The following is an 18,817-nucleotide window of genomic DNA, read 5'->3' as shown; positions in this document are numbered from 1 at the left end:
CCACGTTTTTTCCCACCAGCAACCACATGCACTTCTTCAAGCGAGTCTTAGAAAATTTACAATATAATAAATCATATATTATTACTTCAGTACAAATGGCTATATACTTTTTGCTACCATGGCAAAGCATGAAGTATTTACATGATATGGCCATACAACACATAAACTGATGCTTGTCTTAGAACTACTAGTTTGGTACACAATTTATCTGTTAATAAATTTGCAAAACATGACTATTGACCCTGTGGTGTCACCGTTGGTGCTCGTATCAGCTCACCTACTCACATGACCATATATGTACTCTACCCCACAGGGGCACGTATTATTTAGCCGTATTTTAATATTGATATTTAATCATATAATCGTTCGTATCTGTCATTTTTGCCACTATATTGTTTGTTTGTTTTCGTATGCACAACCCATTGATGCTTGTTTCCTTAGGGAGCATTGAGTAATTACAAGGGGGGGGGGCGAGGAATTAATGGGGGTTGACTTTTTACAAATTCGTCCTCGGGGGGATGGCCACATACAGTGCTAAAAATGTTTTGCATTGAAATATTGGAGTGGTGAGGGTCATATTTTAGAGAAAGGAAATTGAGGTAGGGTCACTTTTTGTCACATCAGACTAGGGGGAGGGTCACACAAAGGTGCTTGGCAACTGTTTGTTCATGCCACTTTTGTTGTTTTTTGTATTTTTATTGTTTGCTTGTCGCTAGTGTTTTGGGTATATGTGTATGGTGTTGCTGTCTTGTTGTCCATTGTTATTATGCTTTTATTATTGTACAATTTCTCGTCTAGCATGTGATGAAGAGTTATAAATATAAAAAAATGAACATTTTATGCCACAGACCGGGACTGATTTGCCCCGACTCTCCTCCAATTATTGAAGGCTCCCCTATATGCGACATCTACTAGTACTGAAATACACTGCATGTATGATACACATGATACATGTACATACATGTGATGTATGATGTAGATGTTGGCGACGAAACGTGGTGCATTCTGGGATAATAATAAAATTCAACATGGCGGAGCCCGGTATGACAACTGAAGCAGCGACTGCTGAAGAACAGAATTTTTCTGATTGGATGTCAGCTCTTCCTCCAAGGTTGTCGTCAGAACCCCTTAAGAATATAGCTATACCAGGTAAATGTATAACACTACTATCACACTCACCGTCTCTGTAATTTCTTGTCAGACTCTCATCAAATTGTACGTCCCAAACCCGGACCCTTTTCCCCCTGAACTGAAGTTAATTTGTCATGTCGAGAAATATAATTAATTACTTTAGAATGAACATAAACAAAACATGCATTGCTAATATTTATTAATGCCCTGTACAATAAAAATTACACTAATTATTTTGTTTTTTTGTATTGTTTAAATTTGAAATACAAGTGGGGTTTATAATTCCACAGATTCGGGTCTAGTAAATGTAGGAAAGTGGGCGTGACGGAGCATATATTCGGTTGCTAAGTAAATTCATACGTCTTCCCAAATAAGATATGACACTAAACAATAAGGTCGAGTTGATTTTGTCGATTATTTTGTAATTAGCATTGCAATGTCAAGTACCATATTTAGTATATTTTACAAGATAGCCACCCATCCTTGTATTGTACACTGCATTTAGTTTTGAACAGTGAACAAACACAATTACATTTGTAAATGGGCTGTACACTGTTTTAACTTAGTGTGTATGATGTTGCCATGTTTTATGTGTTACTAAATACACTATAGATAAGGCCATAGTTGTCAAGTACTAACCTGGCGGAAACTGACACCTAATTGTAAATACCTGTGTAGTCTGTTAGACTTGCCCTTTATCAGCATGATAAATTATCACTCAATGATGTCCAACACTCAACCTCTGACAAGCAGGGTTGGGTTTGTAATTAGTACATGTTTTAACCTGTTGAATAAATAATTGCATGATACATGTAAACTAACATGCAAAGTTGGCAAGTAATTCTAGGGTTTTTTCCAGCGTCCATATGAGTATCCCATAATAAACACACATTGAGTTAGAGATCACCACAGATATTCCACACAGCTCGAAGTGATCCCTTAGCTTCAGGTCCCAAATTTCACCACTGTTAAATGTGAAGCTGGTTGTAAGATCCCTACATGAATGTTAAAATTAATTTATACACTTTCAGTTCACTAATTTGGAAAATGATATAGAGGTGTAGATGTGGAAGTGTGGTATTGACAATAGAAATTGAAACTGTTTGTCATAAAACTAACTAATTATAGCAGTATATATATGCCAGATCATGAACTAATATATATGTATGTGATCTTAACACTAGCATAGTATCCTGTGTATCAAGACCCCCCCCCCCCCATTGAATACTAATAAGTTAAATGTATTCCAGCAGAAAGTCATTTTCCTCAGAATACATTGCCAGTGTGTTATCTACTGTATAATCATACCTTTCTTAACATCATCAATCGGTTGAAAATATTTCCTTAACTGTTTGGATCACATGATCTCAAGAGTTGAATAGTTCTGTTATCAGTTTCATCTTATATGGCTAATATCATGAATCATATATGGCTCATAGATGGCTTCCCAAATCATGATTGAAATCTGAAAATCAGAATTTTCCAAGATTTTCCTTAAAAGAAATGTACCATACTTTGTGTTACCTTAAGCAATATGGACTTCTTTATGGAATTTATGGATAGTGCAACCTCAGAAGTATCACGACATTATATTCATACTGTTCTCCTTAGTACGCTTACTGTACCATACAGTTCTTTTCTCTGAACACTCGTTCATCACAAACAGTCCTTATATCATATCCACCATGTTAAGCTAGGGATAGTATTATCATATTATACACTGTTAGAAGTTTGCAAAATATAGTGTATATGCTTTTAGATATGAAAAAAAAAATTTCCTGCTCATTTCCATGTAACAATTCTTTTAAAAGTAGAGTGACTGAAAGCATTCTTCAAATATCACTGGCATTTCAATAATGGATGTTTAACCTTTATATCAATGTGAAAGCACTGGTGAAAATTCAGGAAATGCTGCTGTCTTTGTTTTGATATTTAATGTAGCAACATGAATGACATAGGCAGTATTTGTCACAGTGCTTCCCTGTGTTTTAAAGGTGAATTTATTTAGCGTGGGTTGCATATAACTCAGTTATTTTGTGTAATATATGTTTGTTATATGCATTCATTCATTGTATGCAGCCAAATTGTGTTTATTGAGTTAAACAACTTGATTAGTATCTCAACGGCTAAAGCAAGTAAAGACAAGGTGACTTCAGTTGTCCCACATTATGGGGGGGGGGGGGGGTTCAGTTACATATTGACCTCTATGAAACAATAAATCACCTTGTCCATTGTGAAAATAATAACTTGTAGTGTGTATTAAACAAACGATAACATAGATAATGCTATATCCATATTTACTGGCTGGTATGTAATAATCCCAAGACATTCCATGTTATTTTACCATGCTCTACAGCTTAAATTCTGTATTTGTGTTTGAGAATATTGCTCATAACACTGCTATAAAACACTCTCATGTACAACATTAATTTTGCTCCCTCAAGCAGAAAATTACTTTGTTTTTTAAAAGAAGTAATTAGTAAGATGTTCATGCAAATGAGTCCAAAAGTAGATTCTAGCTTTTAGACATAGACATGTATTATAGTTGGAGCCATTTTTCAGGTTTCACTATGATTCAGCTAATGAATCTTTCACATTAACATGATTAATTGTTTTGTTTTTTAAATTAACATGTAGTAAGTAATTTGTACAAATTAGTCAGGAAATGGCAGCAGACATTATAGTGATTAGGATCTAAGAAGTAATACATGTACATCAACCCTAGCTTTCAAGATATGATGACAAAAAAAGCTAAATAATGAACATTTGGTATTGAATTATTAAAATGTCATCAACATGTCTAGTGTGCCTCATTAGCTGGCTTTTTATGAGAGATATATAAATTTATGTGAGGTAAGGCTAGCATGCCATTATTACTATACATTGGATACAAAAAAAAGGTCATCCTGAACGATAAAGTGAATTTGTTGTACATATTTACGTTCTGTTTTATGTTTTCTTTCTTTAGGATCACATAATTCGTTCAGTTATTGCATTGATACAAGGTCTAACGTTGCACCGGGGACACCTGATACTATCCGGAACTTAGTCTCAGTGTTTGGAGGTGGTGCTAAAGATATTGTTCACAAGTGGAGTGTCACTCAGAGTCTTACTTTCAAACAGCAGCTTGATAGTGGCATTCGTTATTTTGACCTGCGTTTGTCTACATGCGATGGTACTAATGAGATCTTCTTTGTGCATGGGTTGTATGCTGGCAAAGTCATGGATGGCTTGACAGAGATTAACGAATGGTTAGTAAACCATCCCAAGGAAATGGTAATCCTAGATTTCAACCACCTGTATAAGATGACTGAATACCACCACACACAACTCTTGCAGCAATTCTTTCAACTGTTCAATGGCAAAATCTGCCCTTGTGTTGATTTAGAGAGTTGTACATTAAACATGTTATGGGAAAATAAATGGCAGGTTATTGCCATTTACCACAATGAGGTTGTAATGAAAAATCCTAGAATTTGGCCCGCTAATATGATTGTATCTGTTTGGCCAAACACGGCAGAAGCTCCTAAAATGGTGAATCTGTTAGAGGCACACCATACTAGGGGTAGAGATCCAAACAAATTTCATGTTACCCAGGGAGTTTTAACTCCGAATGGTACAACCATTTTAGGCAATATAGCTAGGGATTTGAAAAGTGTTTGTGCCCCCGTAGCAACAAGAAATTTACAGTTTTACTTGAAGAATAAAAAGATAGGTGCCAAGGGTGTAAATATTGTAATTGCAGATTTCATAGAAATGTGTGAGTTTGTACCTACTGTTTTATCTCTCAATACCTAGTCATTTCATTTGTAAATGTCATAGTGTCTTGCCTCATACACAAACCCTGCCAGTGAACTTGAATTCAACTCCCTGTGAAAATCATACTAAATTAACAATAAGTACTTAAATGTACAATAATTTATTGCAACAAAATTCTTAAATTAGTATTTCAAATTGATAAATGGACTGATAAAAAAATTTGTATATCTGTTATGAGAATACATTATTTAAAAGCTGTCTAATTGATGTCATTTTACTGACAATGTGAAAATACAGGAAATATGCAATTATGATATTAATGATATTATATATTATATTCAGAATACTATAGACAACATGCATATTGCAGCCTTTTTACTGAAATATTCATATTTCTTTTACGCGACTCATTCCAACTGGATGTTTTTGTGTTAAAATGTCTTACAAACTTTTAGAAATGCTGTATGAACTTTTATTTTGTGTAACTTGTGTAACTAATATCTGTGTGTACTATGGAAAAAAGAGAATGCCTCCAACATAATATCTGTAGATAAGGAGACAAATGAGAAAATGTGATAGTTAATAGAGGCAGCTAGCAATTACGCAATCTTGAAAATAATTTGAAATTTGTAAACCACTAGTTCTGAACTAAGGGCCAATATTATTGGATAATGATGATTGATATGATGTACTGACTGCCTTGTCTCGTCAAAAGATATTCTCTGTAACTCGCATGGAATTAAACAACTTATGTTGAGGAAAACTGGCATATGTACCAGAAAGATGCACTCTAGGCCATGTCATAAATGTCACATTTAGATAAGCAATTTAATTTCACAGACTTACTGACTCATCTTGTGATATGTGCATTACCATTGACATGTACAATTGCTGCCATTTGAAACAGAAAGGAAACTCTTAGGGCAAGTAAAAGTAGTTTAAATCTTTAAACGAAAATCTGACAGATAGCTTTAAAATGAATGGAGAAGAAAATAGATTGTTTTTGTGAAAATGTTATTCAATAATGGTACCCTCAAGGTTGAAATGATTACAAAAGCAAAATAAGTTGCTTTCCTCAATTAACCTGTAAGTAAATCAATTTCCACATAGTAATAATACAATTGTCAGAAACCTTGTCGCCAAGAAGGATTTAGATAGTTTGGTCTAATCTGAAAGTAAATAGCTGGTAACACAACTTATCTCAGATAATGTTAGCGTTTTAGTATAGCAGTTGCAAAGCTTTTGAAATAGGGTAGGGACAGAGACTCTGTTTCCACTTCCATGTGGGATCAAATTAGGTCAACCAAGACTACAAAATCAGACTTGATCAATGGTGTGTTTGTGTATTTTGAAAGAGAGATTAAATTTGAATCTAAGTATTACTTGGGGTTATTAGAAAAAAAACAACCCAACATGCATTGCTGAAAGTAGTTTAAGGTAGCTACAGAATGTTGTCATTATGAGAGTGAGAAATATAATGACGGAACAATTTGATAATGACAGCAGATTATAAAGAAGATTTACAACTGACTTGATGTTGGTGTCATACTATGAAAAGATACACAGTACTATTCTGGAACTTTATACTTTTAAACACTTCTTGAAAAAGTGTATTCTGAAGATCGTTTCTCCTTTAGATATTTTTTCCAAGTAATTTTTTGTATCGTGTGTCAAGGTCAAACCTGGGAGAATCCTTATTATCTATGGAATTGATCTGATCAGTTTGAGGAATGACTCATCTTTCTTTTTTATTGTGATTTGTATATTCAATTTGATAAAGTGTGTATATAATTATTTTGTAGTTAGTTTGATAGATTTAATCATTGTTGTGATTTTTTATGCTAATTATATTCTTCTATGTGCTTTTTTACGTGGATCATGGTAAGAGTGATGCATCCACCATATGGCATATCAAAGACAAAAGTGAATTTATGTACCCAGAATAACTCTACATTGTATTGCCAGGTAATGCTTCAAGATTTTATCAAGATTTTCTGTCATGTCCTTGCTGCTAAGAATTGTAGAGGGTTACTTTATGACTTCTCCACCTGCTACAACTTTATCACTAATTGTCGAACCACCTAGCTTAGGTTACACATACATAATGGTCATTATCAGAATGTTACAATTAAAAGTTAATCTCTGGAACAAATTATGTAATATAAGAACTCTTAAGTCATCAGGACAAATTTACTGGCAATTGAGATTTAACTATATAAGTGAAGCAACCTTAAATCATGTATACAATGTTATAGTCAATTTTACTGGCTTTCAGTGGTTTAGTGTATTTAATGCCTATCACAAGTAATACAACTCTGCAATAGCTATTACATGTACAAGTAAATGCAAAGCATAATTGTTATTCTTGTCATGTTCTACAGAAATGTATCAATTATTCCTCATGTGGGAACCTTCAGATGCAATAAATATCAGTTTGGAAAAATTGCACATTGTCGTCTTTTTGTCTCCTGCCTCATTAATATTCATCCTCTCCATGTCTGATATTCATGAATGTCCATATTTCAAGGCTAGTATTTCCTAGAGATATTTGCTGTATTTTATATTTACTAGAATGTAATGTTTCAGCATAGAATATAATTCAGTGTTGTAATATTGCAAGGGCTTTTTAAACAACAGTTAAAAAAAATTCTTTGGAACATGCGCTAGCTTCAAGTTCAAAATTTGATGTCTGTATGTACAGGCCTTTCTAGTCCTTACTTGTCTGTTTTTTTTAATTCAGTTCCCGATGGGGTAATTGTTTTGCCAAGCCATAGGCCATAAAAGGGATTCAAACTAACATTACCCATTCACTGTTTACAATTGCTGATGTCTAGCAAGTTTTACTGTAAATATGCTGCGTTGATCTGTGACTGCCACCAAGTACATTGTATTTATACTGTCATACTTATAATATTTGCAAAGTATTTTGGGGTGTGTCCACTGAACGCTGGTTTTAATCAAAGTTGTACTCCAAAAAAGCAAATAAACAGCTTATCAACAATGAAAGTTCACACAGTATAAGAACTTCAGCGCTTTTTAGCACAAATGAACTCAGGTAGTAGTGCTATAGGCATGGTGAAGTGTGTGTTTGTATAAACCAATTGCCTTGATATTTGTTAGGGATATTACTTGGGGTGTGTAGATGAGAAGTTGTTCAAATGAAGATGATCACATCAGAAATGTGTGTTTTGTGTCACAAAAATCCTATTTTTGTGCGAAAATGTAGCTTACCCTGAGCGAGATATTTTAATGTTATTCTTTTATCGATGTCATAAAATCGTGCACTTTTTATTTGGTTTAGCGATAATTCAACACTATCGATGTCATTGGTCACCGGTAATAAAACATGAAACAGCCATAATCGTATGTTGACCTAGTGACATTCGTCACAAATCTATACAAACGAATATGCGATAAAAGTGTATATTTGACCAAAGTTAAAAATTCATCACCCCTCTGTACTATCACAAACATGATGTGGGGAGGGCGGACAACATCCCGATCCGAATGCTCATATGGCTATATTGGGGGGGGGGGGGGGGGGGGGGGGGCTGTAATATTTTTATTACATGCTGTGTGAATGTTTATATTATTGCGTATAGTTATGATTTTCCTCCAGTTAGATGCCAACATATAAAGAGAATTTTGTAAAATCGCGATATTTATGACGTAGAGGAGGCGACCAGGCTAAAAAATGTAAACATGTACCAAGAAGGTCAATTCAGGCAAAATAACGAAGGTAAAATAGCAATGAACGATTAGCCGACATCTACATCGGATTTTAATCAGATTGAGTATATATATGCATGCATGTGAGAAGGTATATTTCTCATGTGGCGAAACTTTTGGACAAATACACACAAAAAGCAAGACGTCTTGGTATTCGCCATACAATATAATGACAATTATATCAAAATTGGTAACTTTCTATGCAAATATTTTGCTCTAGTCAAATGAAGGTTATAGGTTGTAATTTGTGGTCTAATTCTAAGTTGAAAACATAAAACAAAGTTCGAGTTGCGTGCAATAATTGTTTTAGAATTTTTAAAAAAATCTGTCCTAGTGGTGTTACAGTAGTATAAGTTCTATGTTTGGTTCTTATTCAGTTTTGTCTTTTGATGAACTTGTCCTTAAAAGTGTCTACACTTTTGTTAAGAGAATGGCAGACATTAGCGATGTTTGTGTACAGACACGATGTGTGTTAACTTTATCCATGTGTGTACCGTGATTCTCTAGTGCACGGCATTGGAGAGATATTCTCTAGTGATTTGTATATCATTACTTTTTATGCTTGTTTATACGGGCCTCAAGCCTGACTCAAACAATAAATAATGAAAATAATGATAGTATGTTCCAGCAGTGCAATTTGTATGCTCTTGCAGCTCGTATGTTTATTACTCTGTTTGACTGGATCACGCAAAAATATTCAGACAATTATTATAAATTTTAAAAATTCACTTTTAGCTAAATGTGTTGCATGCTATGGATGGAAATCGACTCAAATCAGTGTCATATGTACTAGGTGATGAAGCATGATATATAGTATATAACGAGTGCACTATTCGTGACTCTTTCCTAGCCCAATATATCAGGTAACCAACAACCTCATTGTAAAGAATATAACTCCTAACAATCGTCAGAAATCATGACAACGCTTTCAGAAAACTTCATTTTTCTAATGACAAAATGCTGAAAACAATCGGCTTTTTTACCTGTATAATATCAATGTCACAACACGTTTTGAATATTTTTTCTTTATATTTTGGTTTCCATGACAAAAGTGAACAAATTGATGACATGAAATAGCTCTGAGGCTATATACAAGCCACGACAAACAAAGACGACATAGCAGTTGAAGGGTTTCCCAGTCTACGGAATTAGTGTTTTTCAAACCATAGCGCAGACACTGTATACATATTTTCAATTTCTCAATGATGTATAAGCTATTTTGTATTTAGAGAATACTGACGAGTTTCTCTTCTGGAAAGAAACTAACGTCTGTGTAGAGATACCCAAGCTATACAGAGCACCGATCACTTTAAACTCTCTCCATAGTTGACGTTATACACAGGTAAAGTTCAGTGTGTGTGTGTGTGTGTGTGTGTGTGTGTGTGTGTGTGTGTGTGTGTGTGTGTGCGTGCGTGCGCGCGTGCATATGTATGTATGTATGTATGTATGTATGTATGTATGTATGTATGTATGTATCTTGTGCTCCTTCTACAGTCATTACATAACATTAATATGCTAAAAATGGCAGCGGCAATCTAATACAAATCACACTCGAAGTGTAGCATTGATACTTAAATAAAACCTTGATTTGATTTACAAAATGTCTATACGAACTAGTGTTTTAATAAACTGAGAGACAGACAGAGAGACAGACAGAGAGACAGAGAGACAGACAGACAGACACAGTGACAGAGAGCTGGACGTGCTTAAATGGCCGACGACACATGCACATCCACATGCACACACACACACACACACACACACACACACACACACACACACATAACCTTAACATATCCACATGTACACATCGGTAGCACTTACTAACTAACTAACTAACTAACTAACTAACTAACTAACTAACTAACTAACTAACCTACATATGTCTTTTGTGTGCCCATTTCTTTGTTCCGAAATTCGTATTTTGAAAACATCTTCAAATTAAGTGTAGGTGGTTTGGATGCGAGCGTGAGATTTACCAAAATGCGATATAATTGTACATCGATGCTATGATTAGTAACATCAGGTTTTTGATTTGGTAGATATTATTGCACATTATCTACACTCCACTAACTTCCTCTATTTACGTGCAGGGAACGTGAAAATATAATGACTCTTTTTGTGACGTCATATCACGCTGATGTCGGTAACACTGTCAAAGTATGACAAGAGACTCGTTGTCGCCATATGGCAGTATTGACTGAGAATCGGCATTTTTCACAAAAGATGAAGCTGGGTGGGTTTGGTAACCCAACCCAAAACATAACAAATTAGAGTACTTGCTGTACATTTGCAGTATTGTATCACACTGATTTCGTAGATGAGTTGTAAGGTCGTCAAACTCACAGAACGCCTTGTGCGAAAATCGGTCATTTATGACCATTATATTGCTTATTTTCACGGAGCATCTTTTTTATCCGATGTTTCAACTTTAACAATGTTGATAAAGCATAATGATATCCCTCCACCACACTTTTATAATAAACTGTATCTGAAAAGTTGCAGAAATTATTAGATCACGGACCTGAAAACCACAGATTTTGGAGGTAAAGAACGTATCTACTGACTAATTTCTATGCAATGTAAGTTATGGAAAAACAATCACAACATCTTTGAACACATTGTCCTTTAGAGTTATTTCAATTATTAAGTGTTTCGTCTTCATTTGGCATCAATTTACTATAACGACCTTTGCATTGCTAGATAAGTCACACTTGGTTATCAGTATCATGTACATCAGTAAGAACCAACCGAGTCACATATATAATCGTTATTTATCGACGTAAGACGACATGAAAGATGAAGTATTCAATTTTTGTTTCATCTCGAACATCTAAAGACATTTACACCGTATTTGATTAATAGAAGATAAAACCAGTTTAGTAGGATACGCTATTCTAAGTGAGCGTGTCTGTCTGTCTGTCTGTCTGTCTGTCTGTCTGTCTGTCTGTCTGTCAGCCTGCCTGCCTGCATGCCTGCATGCATGCATGCATGTATGCATGTATGTATGTATGTATGTATGTATGTATGTATGTATGTATGTATGTATAAATACATGTAAATGTATGTGGGTGCGTATCGACTGTTTCTTTGTTAGTTCTATGCAGCGTCTATGAATATGACTAAATCACGAATGAATAAGTATTTTTCAACTCTGCATGTTGGTCTGTATATTTTTCATGATTTACATACACGTTCTGTGGCAATATAATCATAGTATGTAATTATTTCCTATACACGGCTGTGTAGTGACAAAGCTGCATGGTAACACTTACTGGGCTTGTGTATTGAATATTCCAGAGTAACGCTTACTGGCCTTGTGCATTGAACATTTCAATTGAAATTCGTCAGGCATTCTGGAATGATGGCCTTTTACCGTTGTAAGTATAATAATCTCATACCCAATCATTAAACTCACAATTTCACACGTATTGCGAAATGTAAATTATCACATCAAAGAAATATGCATATGAGACGATCTTTGTCGTGTTTTCTTTACGTTTCAGTTGGTTTACTTTGAATTCATCACAAAAGAGAAAGTGAACGTGTATGAAATACAACGTGTCGGTCTGTCTGGGTTTTTTTTTTTTACAAAGTTAGAAATTCTGAAGCTTTCAATTTTCTTCTATAATGTCATCCATCATTACATCAGAGTATTATCTCGTCTGTTTATTTTAATTTGACGGGGGAAACTGACACCCTGTATACACGGCTTACCGTAATCAAAGTCTCAAAATCACGGATCATTCAATTGAACTAATAATGAAACACCAAGCATATGTAAATTATTGTACGTTCTTTTTAGAGATGGATGTATCTGATATAAATCTTCCATTTTGTGAAATAGTCAATAGATGAGAAGACGGCAGAGAAATGACAATTATTTGGCCAACAACAACTACGATTTCAATCAATCTCCGTCTCTATTCTTTATTATCAAGTGTGTGTACTTACAAGTATCCACTTTCATTTTATTTTCCTTCCGTTTGCATTAAGTCTCAAACTAGATAACTACTATAATTTTAATTAACCGTAACCAATATTATAATTGACTCGGCAACATTAAGCCATCTTATTTGAAGTCGAGATTTACATCAAGATTCGCCACCGTTAAAAATTGAGGTTATTCAGCTGCGGGAAAGCTTCCTTTCATCGGAAACATTTGAGATCACTTCTTTTACAAAACGACAGTATACCAAAAAGACTTTTGTGGATTTGTGATAGATCTTGCTATTCGTCTTCGCAGTTGAGGAACTCCTCAATTCATCCGGTAAGACGCTATGTGCGCCCGGGGTTGGAAAAACTAAGTTCACCACGTATTGGCACGTTTGATATCAGTATATAAGTGTTCGGTCGAACGGAAGCGAAATGTATTTTCAAAAAATCTTCGGTACTAGAATGCACAATATGGATTATCTTTTTGTTGGGAATGATTGCTCATTCTTTATCTGGGGTTCTGCAGACATCAGGTATAGAGCTATTTTCTGCAGAATTCAGGCCTACAATGATTCAGTCTCAATTCAACCTATAATGGTTTCCAACATCATAGGTACAAAAGAGACGCTAACAACCTCCGATTATACAGTCAATTTGTTAAACCCCATACCTATCCTCGCCAATTATTGCACACGATACTTTGATAATCTATTCTTTTGCCTGTATCGTCTCCGAAAGAATCACCGAGATGTCGTAATTTCTAACTTTGTATCTAAATAATACAAGGCCATACACAACATACTTTAAGGTGAACCTACAGATCTAGATACACATGACATTGCTAGCATTTCATGTAATAGCGTATCCTATCCTTGTAAGACTGTATTCACAAACACCTGGGGGGGGGGGGATTTTTCATCGGCATCTCAATTTCTTTTCAAATACCCCCACCCGACACACTGAACAAATTGAAGTACACCCCAGCCGACCTCCGAATGAAAATGTTACATACTGTGAATTACATTACATTTGTTTAAAAATTATCATATTCAGTTTTAAATTTTACTTTATAATACTAGTCTCTGGCCCTATCACTTTTAAAGTTATAGAAATATCTAAACAAAATTGAACATTATAGAATTTGTGGGTTATTTCTGTTTATGTAATCCTTACAAATATCCATAAGAATGCATTCATCACCTGATTAGATTATCTTTATAACAATGCTACTTACAACAGCTGTAGTATTTGGGGGAGGGGGGATCACATCTACACAACAAATGCTCTATACTTCTGAACTAAACTCTTCTTTCACTATGTCTGGATCACAACTTCTGTCTGTACGTTTACTGCCTTACTTATATCACTCTCAGGTACACTGCCTTTACTTTGGTAGTAATGTCACCTGATTTTTAGCGTCTTCCTCGTTCTAGGTACAATGGGTCTGTCATATCCATGCAAGTACCTCTCTAGTCTTGAACCTTCACTGGTATTTCTACAATGCCTCCAGTTTGTACAAGTTCACCCCAATCATTACCTGTCTTTTCAACAGGCTGTTGTCTTTCTTGTAATCTGTTTTCCTCTCATAGCAGCCAATGTTTTCTGTTCTTCCAAATGCGGAACTACTGTTTTAATTATATCAAAGTCCACACACAGTGACGACTTGGTCAGTTCAGAGAGACTTTAGACATCTATGCCGGAGATAGAATCTTCATTATATTACATAGCTTGAAATGTATGTCAAAGTTTATTTTTCATCGCCGTATATTATACTTGATAAATTACTAGTAGTCCAGTTCAAGAAGTCAACAGGCACAATGCAATTTTTTTCCAACAGAAGAATTAATTGTACGTTTAAGTACCCCTCCAAATCCCAGTTGTTTCAGGTATATCCCCCTTGATATATGGTGAAATTTTTCAAGTACCCCTAAATTTTCCCTGACCGAACCTCCAAGGTGTTTGTGAATGCAGCCTAACAAAATCAGACCATTTAATATATTGTCCAGTTTAATTGATATTTTGACTAATAGCCCCTTGAGATTCTCTACTACCGTCACGTGGCTTTGAAAAGAACAGGATATGTGTGTGTGTGTGCGTGCGCGCGTGCGTGCGTGTGTGTGCATGTGTCGTCGGTCATTTAAGCACGTCCAGCTCTGTCACTGTGTCTGTCTGTCTGTCTGTCTGTCTGTCTGTCTGTCTCTTCCCCCCCCTCTCTCTCTCCCCCCCCCCCCCACACACACACAAACACATAAAACACACACATAAGTGGCATCATCTCTACAACGACTAAACTCGCGATTTTCCTACGTAATAGCTAAACTCCATATTATCAATGAAGCTGTAGTTGTAGACGGTGTGTCTGGTGGTTACTGATTGCTGGCAGACAGGATCCACTTTCACGTCCTCACTAATATTAGCGTCTGATTTGTGCCTAACCCATCGCAAGGATAGGTTACAATAGACACAAACAGTTTGCAATATGATGCCACTTGCAATTACTACACCTCGCCTAAATTCAGAAGCGGATTTATCGTATTCTATTACTCTAAGAAGTTTATCCATCGACTTAAAATGTGTTAGACGCCGGTGTACTGTTTCCGTTGTAGCAATTCACACCTATCCATTATGGATTACAAAAAAAAGATCATTCCAAAATGATGTAAATTATAAGACTAAACACAGTATCTCGTAATAAACTTACCTTCATGTTTTGCAGAAACCTCTGTGATATTTCGAAATGAAAACGTGCCTCCTCAATTTGTATTAACCCTGCAGCATTTTTGAAGAATAGAAAAACGTCCTGCGTATTTTGTAATTATTCTTTCTCCTACTCAAATATCAGAGATGAGATGTCCGCCGGCAAAATACGGAAAATTCTTTATTGAACTCAGACCAGTTTATTACACAGAGATACAGACAACTGTATTGGGGGTAGATTTAAATGTAAAATACCCCTAAAACGGAGATGACCAAAAACTGCAAGACAAAAGAGTTACACATGTTGAAAAAAATTGAGAAACTGACGAAATTGAGCTATCTTCCGAGTTGTACAGTCGTAACTAAAAAGAAATCTAGATAGAATCTCTGAAATAAACTGAGGATGAGACTAGTAGGGTTGTTATTTGTGTTGAAAACTTTTCAATGTGAAAATTGTAAACATAACTCGGAAATTTGTCATCAGATAAACTAACTATGGAACTAAAGGCCTACGGATGTAAGGGATAACTCAATGCTATATGACGTAAAATAGAATGTACAAGTGAACGTATATACCGAATACTCTGAGTAAATATTAGCGTCTCATTCTACAGCATTGGATTGTAAAAATAAACAAAACATGGAGTTCCTAACCAAAAATCTGGTTTGAATTTAACATCTTTATACGAATGAAAACTTCAAAGGAAGATCATGATGACACATGTTGTAAAAACGTAATGAAATTTGTGATACAGCATTTTAAAATTGTACCAAATCGATGACAGAGACTGAAGACATAACAAGTTAAAACGATACAGTTATTGTGAATAATATATATTGCTTTCACATGGCTAGATTGGAAGCAATACGTGATGACTGGCCGGTCGTGGTATAATGCATCTTTTTGCGCAAGACTTCTTTCTGAAGTCGACCAGCCTTCACATTTGACAAATTGATCGCCGATTAAGGGATACGTTTCCAGGAATTTAGTATCTGACAATCCGATCACACATAATTTAAGCATGGGAAAGTGATATGCATCTAGAAATAGCTTGTTAAACTTTTTCTTACACTAATAACATATCTGTTTTCCGGCTCTCCATGCTTAGCCTATCATCTTTCATGAAATATCGTCATGGTTGCATTTTGTATATTACCGACTACATATCAAATTCAAAATCATATTTAAAAAGAAGCTTGGCATCATGTCCATATTGAATGAGGGAGACAAGTCGTCTTTAGCCAGAATCAACCAATAGTATCGTAGTGAACATATTAGTTTTCGGTTTAAATTGGTTATCTGTAAATCTAACATGAATTACAAACCGAAAGAAAAAATTATCTGACTCGTGGGCATTCAGATAATTGGATAATGACTGAATTATAATGACATTACTCTAACGATTATAGTAAACGAACATACTATATATTCCCCTTTTTGAACATAAAGATCGGAATTGATATTTTATGATAATAATTTAACTCATTTAATCCCAGATATATATAAAGATAAATGTACATTCTGTTGAAAGGAGGACGAAAATTAGTTGTTCGAGTTACAATCTTAGAAATTACTAAATTCTGGGAATACTGGTTATTTTGATAACATTGGGGTTTTGAAAGAATGGAAAGAAATCATAAAGTATTTACCAATTTATGGGGAGGGGCGGGGGACGAAAACGAACGAGCGAAAAATAGACAAAAGCAATACCTAGACGCAAATGTATATACAAAGAACGAAAAGTAAGAAATACAAGAAATATTATTCGGTTTGAATAATAGTAATCTTTTATGTTTATGTTTATGGTTAGTCTACTGATTGGAGGTGGTTTTTGAATTCTTTTTAAAAAAATGACTTTTGGTGTTGATAGTGGATATTGATAGGGATGATGAACTTAAAGGAGTGAAATATTTGTGCTGTGTCATATGGATCAGATTAAGGTATGGGGGGGGGGGGGTTCAATCAATACAGAAATATCGTGCTGGGTATAGTTGTATAAGAAGAACTATTCACCAGATGAACCAGACAGCGTTAAATGTGTCTATTGAAATTCAAGGATGCAGTCCACTGAAGAGATGTTATAAAATCGCATACCATTATAATTATACCATTTGTATTATATCATTTCATACCACTGCATATTTTCAGTCTCTTCTTGTAGAGTTAACAACACGACGTAACGGTGCATCAAGCTCCACGACATACTGCATGGTAAATTTCCAGTGTGTCCAGAAAAAGAAGAAGAAGATAAACCGTGTATTGATTACACCAATGTACACACTACAGTTAACGTCACATTAGAATTCTAAGAGTGTTAGCAAATTTCGAAAACACTGAGCTTCGCAGTACAATTCAACTGCATCCGTTCGCCAATTTAGATTACATTATATTGAAAGCAATGCTGAACAAACGTCCATATACATTTCGAGTGAGCACTAATAGTTGTGACTTCAGAATAATGCAAACTTTGGTTGTTAGATAAAGAACAAAATTGTACAATTATTTGATGCACAGTCCTAGGAAACACCGAGGGCTGACGTACTGACTTATGTAAAAGATATCCGTAAGGCATTATATAAACACTGAGATGACATAGGCTCCGCTTCGCTGAAGTATAAATACATGTACATATATTCTTTAATGAGTTTGAGGCCTGGTATAATATACCAGTAGACAATTTTAGACAACGTAGATGGTGTACCTTACGCATGTAGATTTTTGTACCATGCACGAGCCAAGTTGAACAAAAAGTACGTGCTTTGTCACGACAACGCGTGTCTACGTCACTGGTTCTGCTGTGTTTGAAATGTGAGTCAAAATGTTAAAAATTGCCATTACTTTCCACGATTTTTATTTGATATTACTGGCGCTGGCATAATTATATTATTTTCCAATATTTTCTCCATTCATACTCGTCTAGCGACTCGTAGTGACAAAGCCCCCTTAGGTCACTCATATTTCCCTTGGCTGAACGAAGAAAAACACTGGGGAACAACATCTAATTATAATCATTATTAGACCATGGTAATCAAGTGCTTACGCTCTCGAAGGGGCTTCGATGCACAGTCAGTGTTGTTAGCATACAACGGTGCTCAAGTACTGCATACCCCCCCCCCATTCCGCTTGAAAGAACATTTAGTGTCACGATAAGCCATAGGTTAGGATAATTTCATGATGCAATTTATGGTATGGACGTTAAATAATGCTGTATAAACTATCTGTTACCATGGCGAGGTTAACAAGCATGGCATATATTAAGGTCTCTTTATTGACGAATAAATCGTTTTACGTCAAGCCGTGATTCTAATTGGAAATGTAATACAGTAACAGCTTTATTCAGCTCTGTTGAATGATATAATGGTCTAAACTTTATGCAATCATTGTTTATATTACTGTTATTCCTCTAGTAAGCAAAATCCACTTAATTTTAGGCTAAAAGGCTCTAAGGGACTGGTCAGTTTCTACGACCGGGGGGGGGGGGTTCGGTGGATTTCCCATCTGTAAAACCGAAAACAGACTGACCCCCCCCCTATCACTTAATCCTAAAACATAGTGACCCCCCAC

The 18,817-nt window shown here is 35.3% G+C and overlaps 1 protein-coding gene across 1 annotated transcript; it reads left to right on the top strand.

Moving 5' to 3' along the window:
• The first annotated feature begins 1,028 nt into the window (after positions 1-1,028).
• Positions 1,029-4,929, top strand: LOC144443045 (PI-PLC X domain-containing protein 3-like). Its single transcript, XM_078132421.1, has 2 exons — positions 1,029-1,149; positions 4,100-4,929. The coding sequence occupies exons 1-2, from the start codon at positions 1,029-1,031 to the stop codon at positions 4,927-4,929; spliced, it is 951 nt and encodes a 316-aa protein (XP_077988547.1).
• Positions 4,930-18,817: the final 13,888 nt, after the last annotated feature.

Source organism: Glandiceps talaboti, chromosome 1, assembly GCF_964340395.1.
Source record: "Glandiceps talaboti chromosome 1, keGlaTala1.1, whole genome shotgun sequence".
NCBI classification, from domain to species: Eukaryota; Metazoa; Hemichordata; class Enteropneusta; family Spengelidae; genus Glandiceps; species Glandiceps talaboti.
Note: the sequence above shows the minus strand (reverse complement) of the source record. Positions and strands in the feature narration are given on the sequence as shown.